The following is an 18,216-nucleotide window of genomic DNA, read 5'->3' on the forward strand; positions in this document are numbered from 1 at the left end:
TGTTCAAAGTTGGCCAAAAATTCACATTTTTCCATACTTAGCCAAAATTTCCAAAACTTTAAAATTCTTTCCAAAAATGAAAATTTCCAATTCTAAGCCTCTTCAATTATTTCACATTACTGGATGTTACATTATGTTTTGAGTTCTTGATTATTGAATTCCTATTTCTAATCATTGAATTGTCGTACATTGTGCATTGCGATTATTGAGTTTATTGTTCATGTTTATTTTTCTAGCATGAACCCTGTTTTTGAGTATTCATTGAGTTTTTATTGAGAATCTTTTAAATAAAAACATAATGGTTTCAACTGAGTATTGAGAAAGTAAAGAGGAGTTTGAGAAAGAGTTTAACCAAGATTTAAGCAAGAGTATAAGGGAACTATCCCAAATGTTTCATTTTACATGAAGAAAGAGAATAAGTTTTTTTTGAGAAAACTTATTGTTTCACTATATTAAAAATTTCATACCAGATTTCAAGTCAGATACACCTAGATACATGTATTATTGCTACAAGATACACTAAAATAAGGAGAGAGGCGAGCTAGTGAAGGAGAGACGCGAGCGAGATAGGAAGGAGGCAAGTGAAATACCTTGATACATGTATCTGGGATACCAAATATAGAGAGAGTGACGAGCGAGAGAAAGGAGAGTGGCGAGTGAGACGAAGACACTACAACAAAAACAACTTTTAGCGGCAATAAATAACATATTAATAAAGAGTGTTAAAAGTATTTACCGACATTAGTTAAGTGCCATTAGATCCAGTGTCGCTAAAGACTTTAGCTAAGGACATATACAAAGAGTGTTAATTGCCGCTAAACATACATATTTAGTGGCAATTGATGAGCTATTGTCGTTAATTAATTGCCGCTAAAGATAATTTTTAATGTAGTGAGAGAGATGAAGGAGGGAGTCAGATACATGTGAATCCACTTGGATACAATGTATCTAGAACAAATTACACCTAATTCTGATCCCATGTATCCGAGATACATGTATCTCGACGTATGTGGACGCGCCAGATACATGTATCCAAAATTTGGTAAGATTCATAATATTACAAACTAGCGTGTATCTAAGTAATCGACTCTTAAACTAGTGAAATTTCTGTAAGTTACCCTAAATTAACAAACATACTTAGAGAAGAAATAGGGTACAATATACAAAAATAAATAAATTAAGAATACAAAAAACTAGTTAAGAAGTTATGGTTCTATGGGTTCATGTTAAATAACATTAGGGAAAACTATCTTATAATTAGGCATAAAAACTATCTTATTAGGCATGCATTCATATCATATATATTAATTCTACTTATACTTTCAAATAATTACGTATTTCACCACTAATTAAGAGTTGGTCTTATCAAATATTGAAAAAGATACATCCAAATACATGTATTTTTACTACTAGATATACTAAAATAGGGAGAAAGGCGAGTGAGATGGGGAGAGAAGCAAGAGAGATAGTCATGTGTCCTAGATAGATGTGAATCATACTAGATATATGTGTCTATATGCATCTGTGATACCGATACATAGGAGAGTGGCAAGTGGGATGGGGGAGGCGCATGCGAGATTTGTTATGTATCCCAGATATATGCGAATCCACTTATATACCGTATATCTAGAATAAATTACACATAATTTTGACCTCTTGTATCACGAGATACATGTAGCTGGACGTATTTAGAATCACCAAAATCTAGTAAAATTTATAATATTACAAACTAAAGTGTATCTAAATAATTAGCTCGTAAACTAGTGAAATCTATGTAAGTTTCCATAATATTAACCTGTTTAGCTTATTTTTCATTGAATGGACCACTAAAATTGAAACTTTTGTTGTTGAATTGAACTCTTCCACATATTTGATTTGTTTTTTACTTGTTGAGAGTGGACCACTGATTCATATCAATTTTGGTTCCACAGGATTTATGGACCATCAATCTTTTTTTGTGTTGGGTAGAGTAGAATATTCAATAGGGGAGTTAAAATATAAAAAAGTTAATATATAATGTAGTAAAAAATATTTAAAAAATAGTATATAAACATAATTTTTTTTTTGATTTTACTTATTTACACAATGTAATTTTCTAATGAAGGGGTCTCAAATGAAACCCTTTGGATAAGGATTACTCTGCTACTAATTGAACAAGTGCATTAACGATATATTCTTGATTTTTAGTGCCCTTTTTTTTTTTTATCTGTAGTTGATTCTCAATTTTCTTAAAATCAAAATTATGATATTTTATATTATTAATGATCTTTGATTCGTGGTTCATGCTTATTATACCACATAAACTCCTTCCTAGCCAAAATTACTTGAAATATTTTACCGTAGTAATTCATATGTATTATTTTCATGACTAAAGTACGTTCAACGTATTTAACATATTTTTCATTGAATGGACCACTAAAATTGTAAGTGATAAATGAAATTCGAATTTTATGGTTGAATTATATTGGATTATTTGTATAAATAGGATTTGTTTTCACTTGTAGAGAGTGGACCACTAAACTCATTTTTGTTTGAATCTTATTTACCACATGTATTGGAGATATACAATAGAAATATATGTACCATAAAAATATATTGACCACACACAAATTTACGGTAAAATTTAAAAGGGGAATTTTTACAAATAGCCATTATAATAAATTTAATTATGCTTCTTAGCGATAGTTTGCAGATTTACGAGTTGTAGCTACATTTTAAGCTGTCTCGTTTGTATAATTTGTGGATTTGTATAATTTGCGGGTACATTTGTATAATTCAGTTATTTTTGTATAAACTCGAAATAACGAATTTATACAATTACAAACATCAGAAGTGTAAACAGTTATACAAATTATATTATACAAATTTTGAATTATACAAAAGTTATACAAATTATATTATACAAATTCCAAATTATACAAACGTGCGAATTATACAAAATTTAAAAGCTGAGCCGCACAATTATAACTAACAGTAGGCCGCGAACTATAATTAAGACAAACTATAGCTATATTAACTAATTAACTAGTATATGTTTGCTTATATGCGTAATTTTCCCTATTTAAAATGTTATTCGGAGTTGAAGCCCAATGGATATTAATAAACAAATCTCTTAAATAATTTATTTTAAGAACTTAAATCCTACAATCAATTAATCTAACGATCTCATTAACTCAACTAATGCCTATTCAGGTCACATAAGACTTTTTGAATACATAAAAATATAAGTAGTTTAAGTTTTGTGCATCGTCGGTGTACAAAAGTTTCTACACCATCAGTTACTTTTAATGAGATTTAGCCGTAGTAACTTACGTTAATATAATAACCTTAATTCATGAAAAAAGAAAACCAACAATTTACTTAAAAAAACAAAGAACATCAACATGTAGTTGAATCATACTTGGATTCTAACCAAAATTATTTCCATAATTAAATTGTTGTTTCCAAAGTTAATTACAATTACTATGTTTATCGTAGGTTTTTCACCTTTTTCTATAGCTCAAGTAATTCTTCACAGCATCAAACTTTTTCACAACATCAAACATTGTCAATCGGTAAGAAATAATTTTAAAAGTGTCAACCGATTTTGAAACTTGACACGCTTCTTCTACTTAGTGAATATCGTCATGCAATTAGAACAAATTTCACATTTTTCTCATTTAGAAACATAAAAAAGGCCCTTTTAAACACATATTCACGAGCAAAAGAATTTCAATGCACTAAAAACAAGTGAACATAGTCTCCCGAAAGGTGAATATTGTATCTTAAAGTGTCTTCATATTGTCCCCAATACTTAAGCTCTGCTCTTTAGATTATTGGGAAGGAGTTTATTTATTGAACTTTCGCTAATATTAAATATATTTTACCGTAAACGTGTTGACAATTTATATGATCAGATTTATAATTAATTGTAAGCTATCTTACATTTATAATTGTATTTTGAAAGATTAATGGAAAAGTTAAACGTAGATGAGCAAAATATAGGAGTTGAAGTTCCCTGAGAAGAAAGTGACGTACTTTGGAAGAAAATAATTTTGGTTAGAATCCAAGTCTGATTCAACTACCTTGTTTATTGTTTTTTTTTTTAGTAAATGTATTTTATTAAAGTAAGTTACTATGGTTAAATCTCATTAAAAGTAACTGATGGTGTAGAAAATTTTGTACAGTGACAATGCACAAAACTTAAACTCTAAGAATATTTCTTGTTTTACCAATTTACACGTATAATTTTCACAGAGAAGGACGAATTGAACAGAAATTCGTCGTCACACAAAGTCGCACAACAAAACAAATTATCTAGATCTAAATACAATCTAAAAATCTTTTATTTTACACTCTAACGAAGGGTCTCATCAAATGACACCCCTCAGACAAGGATGACTTTGTCACTAAATGAATAAAAATCCCCCATCACACAAAGTTGCACAACTAATATATTATCTAGATCTAAATACAATCTATTAAAAAACTTTTATTTTACACTCTAACAAAGGGTCTCGATCATCAAAGTACACCTCTCAGATGACAAGGACAACTCTAATCCGTCACAAAAAATCACACAACAAATTATCTAGATCTAAATACAATTTATAAAAATCTTTTACTTTACACTCTAACGAAGGGTCTCATCAAAGGACACCTCTCAGACGACAAGGACAACTCTGCCACTAATTGCACAAGAATCCCCCATCACAAAAAATCACACAACTAACTAATACAATCTATATATGTTTTCCTCTATAAATAGTTCACCTCATTTTCACATCAACTCAAATAACAAGGTCATATAATATAACTCACTATTAACCCTAATTTCTCAATGGCATTGAAAGTTGTGTTGTTGTTGTTCCTTGCCATGTTTGTGTTGATAGAGCATAATGCTATGGCCCAAGACATTGACCCAAAATGTGCCGCATTTTGTGTAATAAGGTGCAATACAAGGCCGATATGCCTATCTAGGTGCCTTGCCAAGTGCTATATAACTACAATCACATATGAATCAGTTGATACTGAGCCTGCAAATCGTGGTTGTAACGTTGGATGTTCTCTTGGTCATTGCTTCAAGTTTCTCATCAACTATGGTACCTCTTCTTGTCTTTTTTTTTCTTCATACTGATATGCAAAAAAAGTTACAATTTGAGTTTGACATCCCAAATAGATATCATGGAGAGGTTATATATGATCTTAGCCGGCTTAATTATGACATATTAATCTTTAATTATACATATCAACTTATAGTAGAAAATGTCTGGAGTTTCACGGTTTATTAAAACAAATGTGTATAGATTAATGAAAAGACATATTTTACGCGGTTAACTTAATTGAAGTTCTGTGTTAAATGTTTTAAGCTTTTCTTTCTCATATATGAAAAGTACTAATTCTTTTTATTATTTTATATTATTTCTGCAGATAATGAGAAGTTTGGAAGTTGCATGACAAGCTGCAATGAGAACTATTGCATTGGTGGCAATATTGCTTTAGAGAAAGCTTAAGAAAAAGCATTAAGAAATTATGACCACAAAGTTTATTTGTGTCATCTATGACACTATGCTACTAAATACTTCTGTGGTTATAATTTTCTAAAATATGTATTTGTGTTTTGTATTGAATAAAACTTTTGTGCTTTAATATTCCTATATATTAAAGCACGAGAGAAGATTAATGTTGTTGCATATCATTTTGTTATTTATCGTATTGTTTTAATTATGATAATAATTTTTAAATAAATTGTATCATTTTTTACTTCATTACATAATGTGATATATCAGTTGAAGAAACCTTACCCCTGTGCAAGAACCAGGTTCTTGTACGTTTACCTAAGTAAAGACACAACACAATAAAACAAAGATTTTATCGTGGAAACCTTCCTCCCTCAAGGAAGGAAAAAACCACACCACAATTTATTAACTTCAAACTCAATTCAAGATTACAACTTAATAATCAATGAACTAACTCTACTCTCCAAGAAGTCAAACTCGCTTCTTGTTACATGCAACTCTCTCAAATTCAACACTCCAAGAAGTCAAACTCGCTTCTTGTTACAAATTATCACAACAACTCTCTCTACTCTACTCATAGAAAGAATCAACTCTAGTACTTTTTTCTTCCCCTTTGTTGATCTATTCCACAATTTGAATAATTATCTTGATTTGTGAATTGGCAAAGACAGTTTTTTCTTTCTTCAGCCTTGTCCTTTTATAGAGATTGATTTGAGCTTGACCAATTTTAATTTTTATTATTTTTCTTTTTTTAACTTGAATTACTGATTAGGAACAAACTTTTCCTGTTTTATATCTGAATTACTGTTTTAGGAACAAAGTTTGGTACGTGTTATGTGACTTTGGTTCATGTTGTCACTTGTCATCATCAAAAGCATTTCAAGAGATTTGCCAAACCATCGTCAATAATTTAAAAGACAAGCCTAAAAAACTATGATATGAGATAGAACTATTATAAAAACATAATATCACACGTAGACTATGGTATGCTTGTCCTATTCACTATTTTGATCATGCTTACTCAGAAATTATGGCCATAAAGTACGTTAAAGGAAAAATTACATAAAATGTCCTAATTGCAGATGCTGCTGCTGCTGCTTCTTCTTCTTCCTTTTTTAAAATATAAAATAAAATAAGATAAAATTTGGCGTATCGCAAGTGTCATTTTTTTAGTGAATTATATATCAAAAAACTCGAAACATATAGTCACGAGATACTTGATGACAAAATACAAATAAATGTTCCAAGAGGGAGTCCTTACATGCATGCATACTTTATATTTTATTTTTTTGATCAAAAGATGCATGCATACTTACAAATGAACAATACAGTTTCATTTGTTGTGGTCCTAATTAGATTAAATTTCAATTCAAACATTATATTTTTTTATTTTCAGATGCTCAAATTCAATCTAACTAAAGGTGGAGAAATTTCATTCCACCCATGACCCTTTAAAGAGTGTTAAGTTAAACTCCTTCATTCAAAAATTATACTATGTAAATTGTTAAATCCAGGCGAGAAGGCACAAGTACCCCCTAGATTATGACCGAAATCCCAGAGACACACCTTAATTAAACTAAGGTCATATTACCTCCCTGAACTCATTTTATATATAATATTGTACACCTTTTGGGTTATGTAGCACACCCCGTGACTCCACGCAGTTGAGGCGCGTGGGATATATTTGAATGCCACGTAAGCCAAAAAGATGTACAAAATTACAAAAAAATGAGTTCAGGAGGGTAATAGGACCTTAGTTTAGTTAAGGTGTATCTCTGAGATTTGGGTCATAGTCTAGGGAGGTACTTCTACCTTTTCCCTTAAATCCAGATAAGTTATATGAATTTGTATGATGGATAATCCATGTTCAACTAGTGGCGGAGTCACCCTTGTCGTAGAGGTGTCATTTAAGACCCCTTTAATATTGAAGCTACATTGCACATATGTAAAATATCTCTTCTTCTTTTTTTAGGTACATACAGTATATATATTAAAGAGAAAATGCTTTAACTCCCCCTCAAACTTGTACCGAAAAGTCAGTTACACATTTCAACTATTATGACGACCTATATATTACACACATTTATTATTAAAAAATGAATTTATTTACTATCTGCGATGTATAGTACCACTCTCATGATGAAAAATGTATCAAACTTGGGCCACATTAATGCCATCTCATTGCCACATCAGATGCCATGTCAGATTTCAAATAAAATTCTCCATGTCATTCAAATGTTTCTTCTTCCATGAACAACACCATGAAATCACTAATATTGCCATCATATTAGTACCAAATCTCTATGTTTCACCATAAAATTCTTCTCTTTTTTTAGTGCAACAAGACTATGAAATAACTGAGCAAGATTTCTTTGAAATAAATTCGTTATGTATTCACCATCATAAACGCACAAAAATAACTTCCCAGGAAATCTAAAACAAAGCAAAAATGGAAAAGAAAATAAAAACAAAACAAACAGAATTTTCTCTTCAGGTATGCAGAGGTAAAATTAGAACTTTCAAAATTGTCATTACTTAAAAAATTATTCTTAAGCTGCAACCTTCTTGTTAAGATTTGCAACCTCCTATCTCACCACGCCAATCACAAATTTCACCATCTATAATAAATCCACCACCAAAATCACGCTATCACCTTCGTTCCCACAAAAATTATAAAGATTCACCACAAAATTCAATATTTACCTATAGATCCATCATTATAATTTATTTTTTAAAGCAATCATCAATTTTATCAACCACCAACAAAATCGAAGTGAAATATCAGATATAAGAAATTAATGGTGAAATCAAATTATCATTAAAATAGAATATGATGGGGGAGCTGGATTTTGTTGGAGGTGGGGTGAGGTGGGATGGATGAAAATCAGATATGAAAAATAATGAAACAAAAAAAAATGAAGAAGATGAAGGCGGGGTGCAGTGTGAAGAAGAAGAGGTGTAGTGTGTGGGTAGAAAGAAGATTTTGATTGATTTTTTTTTACTTTATTTTTTATTTAACGCGCTTGTAATTTACTTTTCGATATAAGTTTGAGGGGAAATTAATTATGCATTTTCCCTATATTAAATCCTTGCGATTTCTTTATATATTTACTTGTTAATATTTTATACTTTTTTTATGAAAATTTTGTCTCCATCATTATATTTGAGGATAACTATTTATTTCAATTTTGCAAATAATTTTTTCAAATCCAACGTATTTGTAACACCTCGCTATTTGAAAGAACTAGAATTTGGAAGAAACCGTTTTTGGAAATAATCAAATTTGAAAAGTTTGACAAAATTAAGTTTAAGGATGAGTTTTGATCAACTTCAAACGACCATAACTCCTAGCTCAGAATGAGTTAGGTGTGCTACAAGATACTGTGGGAAAGATCTTTGAATTATTTTTTCAACGCCATCGAGTTTGCTCAATTTCAAGTTCGTATGAGGGAGATATGCCCATTTGAAGTCGGGTTGTCTAGATAAGGAAAGTCAAAGCCGTATTTTTGGAGGGTATAATGGTCTTTTCCATACCCAATTAATTTATTTCGTTTTTACCAAATCACACTAGGGTTTTGGAGAAAGAACTGAAGAGGAGAAAGGAGATGAAAAGTTCAAGATCCGTCAAGTTCTTGCGATTTTGGTTGTGGTTTTTGCCAAGGATTAAATCTTACGAGGTATGTGAGTTCACATAGCATTAGTTTCGTTCACCCACGTGTAACATCGTGCAATTTGAAATAGATATGAAGAAGCTTGTAATTGGAAATAGTCATTTTTGGAAAGAATTCAAAATCTGGAAATTTAGTGAAGTATGGAAAAAAAATGAGTTTTTGGTCAACTTCACATGGTCATAACACCTAGCTCAGGATGATTTAGGTGTATTTTCGGTGATGTTTGGAAAGCCCTTGGAATGATCTTTCCAACGCCACCAATTTTGCCCAATTTCGAGTTTGTATGAGTGAGTTATTCCCTTTGGAAGTTGGGCTGTTGGCATAGGGCAGTTTAGTCCGAATTTGTAAGGGAATTTTGGTATTTTCCCTAACCATTTCTTTTGGTTATATTAAGGGTCTAGACTGATTTTAATTCAGTTTTACCCTTTTAAAGTGAGAGTTAGGGTTGTGAGTGAAGAGAGAAAGAAGAGGAGAAAGAGAAGAAAAAGCAAAGTTCGTCAAGATCGTCGTGATTTTCGTCGGGGGTGATCCCTTATAAGGTATGTGAGATCATAGTGTTGGGTTGTTTCATTCCCCCACACGCCATACTTGTTTTATTTCCGAGAAAATATTGGTTGTGGTTGTTGAATTCTTGTGGTTGTGTTGTTGAAGTTTCTTGTTGGTTTGATACGTGTTTCCGGGTGTGATTTCGAGTTGAAGCTATTGTATATTAAAGGTTTTAATGATTCTAAATGTTTGGGGAAAGAACCTTTGTTGTTGAGAGGGATTACAGTTGGAGAAATTAAGGAAGAAAGTTGGTTTTTCGGGGAAAAAGGGTGAGGCGTCGTGCCAGCCATCGCGCTCCAACAGGGGTTCTAAAGTCCCCCCCTTGGGGCGGCGCGCCATGCAGAGCGCCCCAGCAGCCCCTCTGAAACTTGAGGGCTGGCGCCCTGCGCCTCTCAGAGCGCCAAGGACGCCAGTTCTCCTCATTCCTTCCCCACTTTTTCATACATGTTCCTTGGTAATGTACCTATGTTTTCTAGTTGTTTTCAACACCCCAAGGTACATCTAAACATCACAAACTCATCCATAAACATGAGATCATTACCCTTGATTTCGTAATCCAATTCTAGGAAAGTTAGGATCAAAGTCAAGTGAAGTTAGAGTCAAGTCTAAAAGTTAAGAAGCAAGTCAAAACAAGTCTTTAAAGTTTTTCAAGAGTCTTTATTGAACGTTTTAACTTCGTTTTAAGGCTCAAGTTTCAAGTTAAGCCAAGAGTATAGAGTTGAGTTCATTTCTCAGAAGTTATTAGGGAACTAAGTATTCCCAAAGAAGTTTATAAATCTTTTTACATTTGAGTAAGAAAGGAACTATGTTTTTCAAAGAGAGCCTTTGGGCTAAGCTAGCTTTGAGCAATTATCTCAAACTAAAGAAAGATGTGTTTAAAACACTTATGAGCTAAAGTATATTTTTGGGAGTAGTATTGAGCACCGAATTGGGGGCACAATTTCATATTAACTCAACTCTCCATAAGAACCATGTAGCCAAACATGGGATTTAACGGGTCATACTTTTTAGATGATCACGTAAGTTAAGCTAGTGGATCCACTAAGTTAAGTAAGGTCCTATATCACGGCAAGGTATAGGATGGTCCTTAGGCAACGTGAGGTAAAACGTTGTATCATCACTAGGGCTCATAGTGGTGGTTGTTGGTTAAAGATCTCCCACTAAAGTTATATTACTTTTATATAAGTAAAGTTGAGTTTGTTATTGTTTTATCCTTAACGAACTTAGTTGTTTACACTGGTTTACAAGCTTTATATATATTGCATGTGTCTTATTGCTTTATATTGAGTTCGGTTATTCATGAGTCGAACAGAGCCAAGGTAAGAGTTCTTTTGTACTCCTTTCAAGCTTAAGTTGTTGTTTAGCTTTCCAGCTCGCATACTCGTAAATTCAATGTACTGATGTCAGTTGGCCTGCATCTTATGATGATGCAGATGCAGGTACCCAGGATCAGCATCCAGCACGCCGTTAATCCAGCTGAGCACTCCAGAGTCAGTGGTGAGACCTCCTTGCCTTCCGGAGGACTCTGTTATTTTGTGTTCCTAGTTTTGCTTTATTAGGATGTTGCGGGGTCTGTCCCAACATCCATCTCAGTATTATAGAGGCTTCATAGTCAGTCAGTCAGTTAGTATTGAGTCTCTCATCTATGTATATATATAAATATTCTATTTTGAGACACGAGTTGCCTTTTTTGCCAGTTTTCATCAGTTAGGTGGTTTTATGACCTTTCATTGCATGGAGTTATTCTGTTGAGTTAAGTTTTCCGCTGAGTTAAGTAAGCCAGACCAAGGGTTCGCTTAGGGCCAACAATGGTCTTCGAGTGCCGGTCCCGCCTAGGGTGTAAGCTCGGGGCGTGACACCAAGCGTCAAACATGTTTATTTCAATATGATTTTCGTCCTAAAAGATTGAGAATTTGATGTTCTTGAGTTGTGTTCTTAAATTTCTTTCGTTCTTGAATTTGGGAAGAGATTTAGGAGTTCTTGAGAGCTTAATGTCGATTGTTAAAGTTATTTTGAGTTAGATTCTAGTGTACATATACTGGGTATTTGAATCTGAAGACAAATTGAGAAAAAAAATCGAAATTAGGCACATTGGGGTTGGAAAACGAAGAAGGAAAAAGTCGAGCTCCTCTGTTTCAAAAATTAATTTCGCGATCAAATATTTAAATGCATCTCTGCGTCAAGGACTTACTTCCAGACAGTGATTTCTTGATCGTTTCTCATGTTTAACTATTTAAAAGCACTCCTAAACATCACAAGATCTTTCCTATCACAAATCATAACCTTGAATTCATAATTCAAATTCAAGGTAGAGTAAGAGTCAAGTCTTGAGAGTTCTTCGAGTCATTTTAAGAAGTCTTTTACAAACCTTTTAAACTTGTTTCAAGACTTAAACATTGAGTTGAGTAAGAGTAAGAGTAAAGTTCATTTCTTCAAAAGATTATACGGGAACTAAGTATTCCCAAGAGTTAAAATATTTTCACATTTAAACAAGAAAAGAAACACTGATTTCCAAGAGAGCTTTTAAGCTAGGTTTTGAGTAATAATCTCAAACCATAGAAAGAGATATGTTTTCAAACATATGAGCTGAGCATATTTTGGGAGTAGTATTGAGCACTGATATGGGGACAAGTTCATAAAACTCAAGTCTCCATAAACCATGTAGCCATCGTGGGTAGAAAGAGTCATACTTTTTAGATGATTCCTTAATGGTTTTTAGCATAGACTAGTGGATCCGCTTAGTTGAGGCATTCTATATCCCGACAAGTTATTGGACAGTTCTGACAACGTGGACGAGACGTTGTATCATCACTTTAGCTCATAGTGATTGTTGTTGGTTAGAGAAACTCCCACAAAATTATATTACTTTACTATATGAGTAAATTGAGTTGTTATTACTGTTTAAATGCTTTATAGAAACTGTACGTTTACTGTTGTTATATTTTGCATTTGAGTTGAGTATCCATGAGTTGAGTAAAGTTAAGGTAAGTTTTCTTTTCAAATTCATTTCAAGCTTATGTCGTGTTTAGTTTTCCCCTCGCATGCTCGTATACTCAATATACTGATGTCAGTTGGCTTGCATCTTATTATGATGCAGATACAGGTAACCATAATCAACATCCAATGCCTCATTGATCCAGTTGAACACTCAGAGTCAGTTGGTGAGCCTCCTTGCTTTCCGGAAGATCCCTTTCTATATTGTTTTTTTTTTTGTATTTCAATTATTAGGATGATCGAGGGTCTTGTCCCGACATCCCTCATTGTTTTTAGAGGCGTCATAGACAGATAGTTATAGTTCTTTAGTCTTTCCATTTTCAATTGTTTATGGTAAGACTTGAGTTGCCATTTTGGCTAGTTTAATATTTCTTTAAGTTATTGCATGAGTATTCTTTTGAGACTGCATCTAGTTAATTAAGTCTTCCGCTAAAAGTTAAGTCAGGCCAAGGGTTCGCTTTGGGCCAACAATGTCTTTCGAGTGCAAGCCACATCTGGGGTGTAGACTCGAGACGTGACAATATTAATTATGCATGGTTATTGAATTTTCTAAGTACGTTGATTCATCACGAGATATATATGTGTGATTAACAAAATACATAATTCTAAGAAAGGAACAATACATAAAATGAAAACAAAAACATATCACAAGGATCAACAAAGATAAGGATAAACTATAGCTAGATTCGAACTTAAGTCTCATGGGTGGATCCTCTAGCTTATACCAGTAGCACAATGATACTTTTATGCATTTCATGGATACACTAATAATTATATCTTAATTTTGTCAGTTTATTAAGATAAATATATATAGGGGAAAAAGGATGGATTTACCCCCGAACTTTAATAAATGGTACGTGTATACCCTCCGTTATACTTTGCGTCCACACAAGCCCCTGCCGTCCAATTATAGGTACACACATGCCCCCTCTCACTAACGGACCCCTCATTTTTACACGTGTCTTAATCCTAATGAACTACCCGTTTGACCTTTTTTTAAACCCATAAACCAGCTATCCGCCCCATAACCCAATATCCACCCAATTTCCTCTAAGATATATCCTAATTAAAAGACCCAAATCTAAAGGTCTCGTTCCTATCACCCAATATCAGGCTTAATCATATCACTCAACATCTCATCATACACACATTTCATATCATCAATCATAAAAAACCTCGATAAGCACATCAACAACTTGTTATAACCCCAAACATCAACTTTAAACCTGCACATCATCTCCCGAACAAAACCCATCACGAAAACAACATCATCCCGAGTTTCGCAAGATTTAATCATGGAAAGTCGGGTTCTTTCAGCAACCCGGAAGAGGTTATTGGAAATCAAAATGCGTAAAATGGGTGCGTAAGATTGAGGATTGGGTTTGAATAAAGGGGTATTTCGGGTAGATAAATAATCGAAGAAGGAGATTACAATGTGGGGGTTGAGATTTGGGTTTTGCGAAAGGAAAGAAGAGAAATGAGAAGGGGATAAAGAAGGAATAAGGGTGTTGAGAGAAGGGTGTTTTCGCTTGGGTTTGAAAGGACGGAGAGGAGGTGTTGGTTAATGGAGGAAGTAGAAGTGATGGATTTGATGAAGAAGAGGGAACTTGAGTGAGCTGAACGCAACGCCGTTCATAGTTGCATCATTGTATGAACGGGAAATTCAGCGGCAGAGATGAAGAGAACTCCATGTAACAGTAAGGAAGAGAGTAGAAAATTTAGTTAAGTGTTACAGATCCATTGGAGCTGAGAAATGGAGCTCTGCTGGCTGAGTTGAAGAAGACGACAGTAGGTGATTTCTTTAAAATTTATTTTTTTGTGTGATAGGAACGGGACCTTTAAATTTGGGTCTTTTAATTAGGATATATCTTAGAGGAAATTGGGTGGATATTGGGTTATGGGGCGGATAGTTGGTTTATGGGTTAAAAAAAAAGGGTCAAACGGGTAGTTCATTAGGATTAAGACACGTGTAAAAAAATGAGGGGTCCGTTAGTGAGAGGGGCATGCGTGTACCTATAATTGGACGGCAGGGGCTTATGTGGACGCAAAGTATAACGAAGGGTATACACGTACCATTTATTAAAGTTCGGGGGTAAATCCGTCCTTATATATGGACCATCAATCTTATTTTGTGTTATATATATGTATGATTTGATTTGTTTTGTACTTGTTGATGAGAATGGACCACTGATTCATATTAATTTTGGTTCCACAGGATATATGGACCATCAATGTTATTTTGTGTTGGGCAGAGTAGAATATTCAATAGGGGAGTCAAAATATAAAAAGTAAATATATAATGAAGTCAAAAATATTTAACAAATAGTATATAAACATAAAAGTTTTTTTTTAACTTATTTAAAAATGTATTTTTCTAATGAAGGGGTCTCAAATGAAACCCTTTGGACAAGGATTACTCTGATATTAACTAATTGAACAAGTGCATTAACGATATATTCTCGATTTTTAATCTTTTTTTTTATTTGTCATTGATACTTGATTTTTTAAAAATCAAAATTATGATATTTCATATCATTAATGATCTTTGATTCATGGCTCATGTTTATTACACCACATAAACTCCTTCCTAGCCAAAATTATTTGAAATTTTTTACCGTGGTAATTCATATGCATTATTTTCATGAATAAAGTAAGTTCAACTTATTTAACATATTTTTCATTGAATGGACCACTAAAATTGTAAGTGATAAATGAAATTCGAATTTTTATGGTTGAATTATATTGGATTATTTGTATATTGGGTTTGTTTTCACTTGTAGAGAGTGGACGACTAAACTCTTTTTTTGTTTGAATCTTATTTACCACATGTATTGGAGATATACCATAGAAATATATGTACCATAAAAATATATTGACCATACACAAATTTACGGGTAAAATTTAAAAGGGGAATTTTCGCAAATAGCCATTATAATAAACTTAATTATGCTACTTAGCTATAGTTTACATATTTACAGGTTGTAGCTACATTTTAAGCTGTCTCGTTTGTATAATTCGTGGATTTGTATAATTCACGGGTACATTTGTATAATTTAGTTATTTTTGTATAAACTCGAAATAACAAATTTATACAATTACAAACATCAGAAGTGTAAACATTTATACAAATTATATCATACAAATTCTGAATTATACAAAAGTTATACAAATCATATTATACAGACGTGTGAATTTTACAAAACTAAAAAGCTGAGCCGCGTAATTATAACTAAAAGTAGGCCGCGAATTGTAATTAATTAAGGCAAACTATAGGTATGTTAACTAATTAACTAGTATATATTTGCTTATATGCGTAATTTTTTCAATTTTAAAAAAATGTTATTCGGAGTTGAAGCCCAATGGATAAAAAAAAACCTCTTAAATCATTTAATTTAAGAACTTAAATCCGACATACTCACAATGTAATAATAATATTTTATTTTTTTTACCTATTTACACCGTATAATTTTCCTAAGAAAAGGACGACTCTATCACTAATTGAATAGAAATCCTTCATCACACAAAGTCACCCAACTAATTACCTAGATCTAAATATAATCTAAAAATCTTTTATTTTACACCCTAACGAAGGGGCCCATCAAAGAACACCCCTCAGACAAGGATGACTCTGTCACTAAATGAATAAAAATCCCCCATTACACAAAATCGCACAACTAATATATTATCTAGATCTAACTATAATCTATTAAAAAACTTTTATTTTACACTCTAACGAAGGGTCTCGATCATCAAAGGAGACCTCTCAGATGACAAGGACAACTCTGCCACTAATTGAACAAGAATCCCCCATCACAAAAAATCACACAACTAGTTATCTAGATCTAGATACAATCTATAAAAAAAATCTTTTATTTTACACTCTAGCGTAGGGTCTCTTCAAAGGACACCTCTCAGTCGACAAGAACAACTCTGGCACTAATTGTAATTTTCTAAATTATGTATTTGTGTTTTGTATTGAATAATTTTTTTGTGTTTTAATATTCCTATATATTAAAGCACGAGAGAAGATGATTGTAACATATTATTTTATAATTTATCGTATTGTATTGTTTTAATTATGATTATAATTTTTAGATTAATTGTATCATTTTCCTTCATTATATTACCCTTATATATAAGCCAACAAGAAAAGGACTATCACTGCAATATATAATTGTACATCATGTTGTGTGGATTGTACTTTTATATAGGCTTATTTATTGATTGATGAATACACGTGTGCACACTTCTCTTTGCCAAACAAATATAAGCCAAAAAATGAGAGGATGTAGGAAAACAACTGTAGGTGCCTGTACCAAAGTTCTTTAACAATTGTACTTTATAGCCACGTGTAGGTACTTTGAAATAGATGTCTTGCAATTACTCAACTCCTACATCTTAACCAAAATTTCCTCTCAAGTCTGTCTTCTTTGGAGCAGCTTGGTTCACTCGATGAAGCAGGGGAAAAGGCATCAAAAGTCATGGTTAATCCCTTTACTTTGTCTATTTTTGCCAAATTTTTCTTTATACGTCTGCCTCCTCTATCTGAATTGCCTCATTCATGCTTCTTCATTGGGTTCCTCTGGATATATTTTCTATTTTAGTTTTGCATGTGTTTGAACTAGAAGTTTCACGATTTTGACGGAAAATACAAGCTAATTAGGGTATTATTACTTAGTTATAGGTTTGGATCTAACTTTTTTATGATTATTTTATTTTCGTAGTGCTCGCATCTTCAAAATGAATTGGGACGCTTTCTTAATTTGCAGAAATCGACCTCAGGCGGCGGTGATGTGAGTGGGGGATGTTATCTGCAGCTGAGCAGTAGGAGGCTGGAGAAACCCTTGGTGGGTTTTGAAAGGAAAAGACGGAAACACCCTTTGAAGGAATCGAAAAGACAGAATCGGAGTTTGAGGGTGAGGGAGATGAAGGGCAATCTTGGAATTCTGGGTCTGTTGAGGGTGAAGGGGAGAAGAAGGAAGAAGTTCATGTACAGGAAAATCAGAAGGAAATTGACAACAATGGCAGCTTTGAAGGTGAAAACTTGCTGGAATTTGATGGTACAGAGAGGTGAGTTTTCGCCTTTTCGGGTTTTTTTAACTTCAATTTCTTCATTTTGTTAAATTTGCTCGATGTGATTGTTAGATTTATCAGTATGCATGTTACAATTTATGATTAGGGTTGATGCTCTGTTTACTGGTAAGTCGGAATTCGAACTCTCACCAAAAAGGTGAAAGTTTGCATAGTCATCAAGAGTCTCTCTGCACTTAGTATTGGCACCAATGTTTCTACACTTACATGTTGAGAAAATAGTATTTTCTGCCGGCAGATGCTTGGTGGGAGAAAATAGAACAGCTTTATTCGATATGAGAGCTTTTCCATTCATATACTCATCTTAGTTCCGCGGACTCTTCACTTTTGATGCCACACCGCTGTCGGATTCTCTGAAATTACACTCCTTTGAGAATCCGACATGTACCCATTGGCATTTTTAAGAGTCCGAGCAA

At 33.0% G+C, this 18,216-nt stretch overlaps 2 protein-coding genes across 2 annotated transcripts in view; both read left to right on the forward strand.

The window, feature by feature from the left end:
* Positions 1–4,728: 4,728 nt before the first annotated feature.
* On the forward strand, positions 4,729–5,672 carry LOC102580263 (uncharacterized). The gene is made up of 2 exons (XM_006364023.2): positions 4,729–5,081; positions 5,410–5,672. The coding sequence occupies exons 1-2, from the start codon at positions 4,820–4,822 to the stop codon at positions 5,490–5,492; spliced, it is 345 nt and encodes a 114-aa protein (XP_006364085.1). The 5' UTR covers positions 4,729–4,819; the 3' UTR covers positions 5,493–5,672.
* Positions 5,673–17,080: 11,408 nt separating this feature from the next.
* LOC102580595 (uncharacterized) overlaps positions 17,081–18,216 on the forward strand; it is a 4,200-nt gene continuing 3,064 nt past the window's right edge. The window contains exons 1-2 of the mRNA XM_006364024.2: positions 17,081–17,193; positions 17,479–17,779. Coding sequence (XP_006364086.1) covers positions 17,191–17,193; positions 17,479–17,779 — 304 coding nt within the window. The 5' untranslated portion in view covers positions 17,081–17,190. The remainder of the gene's footprint in view (positions 17,194–17,478; positions 17,780–18,216) is intronic.

This window comes from Solanum tuberosum, unplaced genomic scaffold (genome assembly GCF_000226075.1).
Source record: "Solanum tuberosum cultivar DM 1-3 516 R44 unplaced genomic scaffold, SolTub_3.0 scf00472, whole genome shotgun sequence".
Taxonomy (NCBI): Eukaryota; Viridiplantae; Streptophyta; class Magnoliopsida; order Solanales; family Solanaceae; genus Solanum; species Solanum tuberosum.